Source organism: Nanorana parkeri, unplaced genomic scaffold (assembly GCF_000935625.1).
Source record: "Nanorana parkeri isolate BGI_ZX_2015 unplaced genomic scaffold, ASM93562v1 scaffold27, whole genome shotgun sequence".
Classification (NCBI taxonomy): domain Eukaryota; kingdom Metazoa; phylum Chordata; class Amphibia; order Anura; family Dicroglossidae; genus Nanorana; species Nanorana parkeri.
The window spans coordinates 1,658,685-1,663,469 of record NW_017306295.1 but is presented as its reverse complement, the minus strand read 5'-3'; the positions used below and the strand labels follow the sequence as shown (position 1 = coordinate 1,663,469).

The window sequence follows — 4,785 nt, the reverse complement described above, 5'->3', positions numbered from 1 at the left end:
AGTACCGGAGAAGGGGAGTGAAAGAATACTGTCACACAGTGTCACAGTACGGTACCTGGCTGCAGCTGTCTGGAGCTCTCCACTCTGATGCTGTCCGGGGAGCCACCAATCAGAAGTTCCCTCACCTCAGCTGACCTCACTTCGACCCCACTGGCCATGCCACGCTGTGCCTGCTGGGAAATTTAGTTTTCAGCGGCAGACGGGTGTGGGTGCGAGCGGGTGGGCGGTAGGGAGCTGTGGCCAGTAAGCTTTTTGCGGTCCTTATATGTTTTCTAAGACAAGCTGCACCTTGAATTTTACACTCAGACCCCTTGCACATGTATTGCTGCAACCAAGCAGCCAGCAAGGGGTCTGAGTGTAAAATTCAATGAAACGTGCAACAACCCACCAAAATAAGACCTAGCGCTATCTTCAGGGATTTCTGTAATATCAGACCTACCACCGAACTAGGTCTTACTTTCGGGGTAGGTCTTACTTTCGGGGAAATGTACTGATCTTTATTCAGATGTTTGTTGTGCTTACAAAACTACAAGTATTATGAAAAACAGAACATAATTCTTTAGTGTAAAGATTGCTAGTAAAAATGCTGTTTTTTGTTTTAATGCATTAGTTCAGAACACTGTAATTATGTACTTAATTTCTTTTTAGGCAATAATGTTTTGGGTGGTGGACAGTCTAATAATGAGGAAATACAAGAGAATAAAAGTGGATCATCACTGTGAGAACAGCACCGACATGTTACCAGCAATAAAAGATGATGAAAGCCAGGTGAAAAATGAACTGACCTGAGGACAATGTTCCATCATACTAACAATTAGTTGACATTTACCCTTTATGCAAATACTTCAGCAACTGATTACTTCTCAGGAATATGAGAATGTGAGGTGATTCCAAAAATGCCATGGAAGGGAAAAAAATGATTTAGGTGGTAGGCCTGGTATTGAGCACAATCTATGTACAACAGGTTGACTTTACCAACTCTGGAATGCACTGTTTGTGGTGTGAACCGGCCCTTACTGGCAACAATCAATTGCCCCAAGTTTTAACTTTCATATGAGGAACCCACTACCTTTCGATATTGGTTTTCTAAAGCAGTCAAATATGCCTCAGTTTATTCAACATAGGCATTAGAATTTTTTAATCAAAACAATTACAAGTTACAAATTCCCCAACTCCAAAATCTACTACCTATAGATAAAACAATACCTTCACTCTATACTTTGCAACAAAACCACATCCCCATTAATGTTAAGAGGCTTTGAAGAATAAATAATCACTAATCCACAGGCCTCATCTCAGCCTTGTATAAAGATCTTACCCTCTTAGTACCTGTTCGCTCAAAGCGAAGTGTGACAAAATTCTCAACACAAGAAATCCCATTCATTTATACGGTCCCTGTTCACACCTGAGAGTTTTGTCGCAAGCTGTAGAACGCCGAATGCTGGAAAAGGTGCATGGGCTTCCTTTGGGCAGATTACAGCACGGTTGGCCGCATAGACTTCAATGGAAGCGCCTTGCACATTTCTGTGCGCACGTTTGCTCATTCACAGCAATGCATTCCAATCTGCTCAGTAAAACGCTCATCTTGGTATATGCATGTCTAATGCTTGAAAAAATGTGCAAATGTGGGAAGAATTTGCAGTAAGGCTGATGCCTAGGTGTGAATGGAGACTTAATACATAATTAAATGTTTGAGAGATTGGAAAGGCATAAATGGGATAACATATGACTGAATGTCACCAAAAGATCCCCTAATACCATAGCCTTGGAAAATTCTTATAAAGCCCTTATGCAGTGTTAAACCTCAGATAGAATTTCAAAGTACACTCCTACTACCTCTCCACAATGTTTCAGGGTTGTGCCTCTCAGGGTACCATGTTCCACATCTGGTGGGAATGCCTTAAAGGAGAACTATGAGGTGAGTGATTTCCACTCATCCTCATAGTTAGAGCCGACCTGTGACAAAGAAGCTTTCACAGTTCGGCTCTATCGATTGGGAAGTGAGCAGAAACATGCACCAATCCGCTCACTTCCCGATCGCCTCCCTGCAGTGAGCAGTGACTGTTGGTCACCGCTCCCCGCAGGGATTCTCCCCTCTCCGATCCTCCAGCGCTGAGTGGAGGAACAAGCTGGGGAGGAGGCGGGCACAGCTGGCTCTCCCTCTAGATAGGCAGAGCCAGCTATCACTCATGCAGCTTGGTGAACCCAGACAGTATTGTCGGGATCCGTCCCGGCTGCGGCGCTCTCAATATATCGCAATAGCCCTCGATATACTGAGCTTTAGGGTCACGGGAGGACATATACTAACCTCCTTCCGTGACCCAAAGCGAACTATGGGGAAAAAACACTCTAGACAACGATAGGCTTGTGAGCATACTCAAGAGCAAATAATAAATGTTGTCACCTTGAAGCGATTACTTACTGAGGGCTTTCATAAAAACCTACTAGGTGTCTAAGGCAGAGTTTCTTAACCTTTTTTCAGTCATGGAACCCCTTAAAGTATGCAAGATCTTGAGGCACCCCAGTCTAAAGTGTAAAAACTGTGAATGTGAAAATGACATATGATGTTCCCCAAAATGTATACAAGACCTCTATCCTAGATTGGATTTTAAGAAGGCAAGGGGAGTCCCTCCCCCTTCCCAATCAGAGCCCCACACCCTTTTTCATCAAGAGCCCTCTTTCACATCGCATGCTCCATTCCCTGTTGATATCAAAGTCCTACTTTATAATCTCTCTCACAGTGTGGCAGCATGGTAGATGGCTGTAGGTGGAGCAGGTCTTCTGGACCACTGTTCTCATCTGAATGCTAATAGAGGTTCTGGATACATTAGCATAATGTGTTTTCGTGGTGTCTGGTTCACCTGCACCATGGAAATGTGTGATGTTGCGTGAAAATTTTAAGTCACCCCCGACAAAGCCAGAGAGCACCCAAGCACACTGAGCTGTTCTAAGGTAAGGTACTTGCCTGAAACTCTTCATGGCCTGCACTATTACTTATTTTTACCTCTTTTTTTTTTTTTCTGTCACTAACATTATATAATGATGTCACATGCTAGAAGTGTATGTTTGATTTTTGATTTGTTTCCTAATATTTGTCTTGCGAGGAAATTGTCCTTTATCTTTCTGAATGAGTTGAAAATTCACTTTGTATAGAATACCCATTCACATGCAAGGAAAATTAAAAAAAACACATAATTGGATGATGGCAGGGAGTAGAGCTTCACCTCATTCGCTAAGCTAAGGGAAAATCCCCTTTGCTCAGTAAACAGCCAATTTGCCTTTAGTAAATCACGCCAGTTTTTCTCTCAACTAAATGTGAATGATGCTTTGTATAACTACCATGTGTTCTATATCTATATATCTTGTATTGGAAATGCATTCCCTTCAGTTTTGTTTTTCTTTGCAAAACAAATTCATAAAATTCATGCAAATGAAGAAATCCTACACCCAAATTAAATTATATTACAGTAACCAGTTTCGTAGATCGGCTTGTTTACAAACTTATAAAGTATCCAAGTTGTGTTTTAATGGATTATCTGGACACATGATGACTGGGAACAGGTGCTGTACGCAAGACGGCCAAGAAATAATGAGTCACTAATATGCATGTTGCTGCCTGAAAGACATTCTACTTCTTACCAAGTTCCCTAGAATCTCATTACAATATTCCAAAAAGATGCATTTGCAACAGATTTTATTGTATCAAGCCTCATTAGAGTGTAAGAAATGCTTTATAAGGGCTGGTGCACATGGCACCTCCCTTCATTTTCTCCTTTTTGTTCTCCATGAAAAACAAAATAAAGGCTAAGCATACAAAGAGCCTAATATAATACTGCAGACTCTGAATCCATTGATGCTAGGAAAGCAGTGCACAGATCTCCAAGTAGGATATGTACTATCTTCATTCATCCTTAGCCCAACGTCTGTTTGCTTGTAATTAAAAGTCATTTTTATCATAGTTGACAATCAGTAAACCTGATTAAAAAAAAAAGTAAAAAGCAGGCATTAGAGGTATTTTGTTAGCTACACTTACTTGCAGCCCTCAAAACTAAGGAACCAATTTGCAAAGAACAATTTCCTAATTTGATGCTAACCTCAGAGCATATGGTCTTACTCCATCTCTCAATGCCACCATATGAATGTATATATTTATATTGAGCGTCCTTCCCCAGGTTCTAAGGCTGGGCACACACCTTACAACCATCGCAAGACTTTTGTCTTGCGATGGTTGTAAATTACTTTAAAAAAACGTACGATCTGCCTATCTTGCATAGGCAGATCGTACTTGCGATGATCGCAAGCCACGCCCCCAGAGGGCGGGCTTCCGATGACCGCAATGCCGAATGAGCAGTGTCCGCTTGCCCACACCGGCCCGTACGGCTTTTATCGTACGGACATGCCACAAACCCGCCGAACATCTTACCATGCTCGGCGGGTTTTCGAACATGTCCATAAGTTTAAAGTCGTGCAACCTTACAGTAGTAGAGGTCGCACGGCTTCCACACACCTTACGATAATCGTACGATCGCGGTATTTCCCGCGATTATCGTACGATTATCGTAAGGTGTGTGGGGACCTTAAGACTCCCTTTATGATGGGTGTACCAACAATTATGATAGGTTTAGTTTAGCATTGCATTTAGCTTTGCTGTGTAGCCTCTTGTTCTACATAATAATCATTTGGAATTGTCAGACATTATTGCATTTTTTTTTCTATGCAAGAATGCACCCACCCAATACTACTGGTTTTTTTTTTTTATCTGTTCATATATATACATACACAAAA

The 4,785-nt window shown here is 41.7% G+C and overlaps 1 protein-coding gene across 1 annotated transcript in view; it reads left to right on the top strand.

Annotated features, from left to right (window-relative positions):
- The window catches only part of LOC108795018 (store-operated calcium entry regulator STIMATE-like), a 59,818-nt gene extending 59,029 nt beyond the window's left edge, over positions 1–789 (top strand). Inside the window, exon 7 of the mRNA XM_018566188.1 lies at positions 649–789. Within this exon, the coding sequence (XP_018421690.1) occupies positions 649–789 (141 nt within the window). The remainder of the gene's footprint in view (positions 1–648) is intronic.
- The last annotated feature ends 3,996 nt before the right edge of the window (positions 790–4,785 follow it).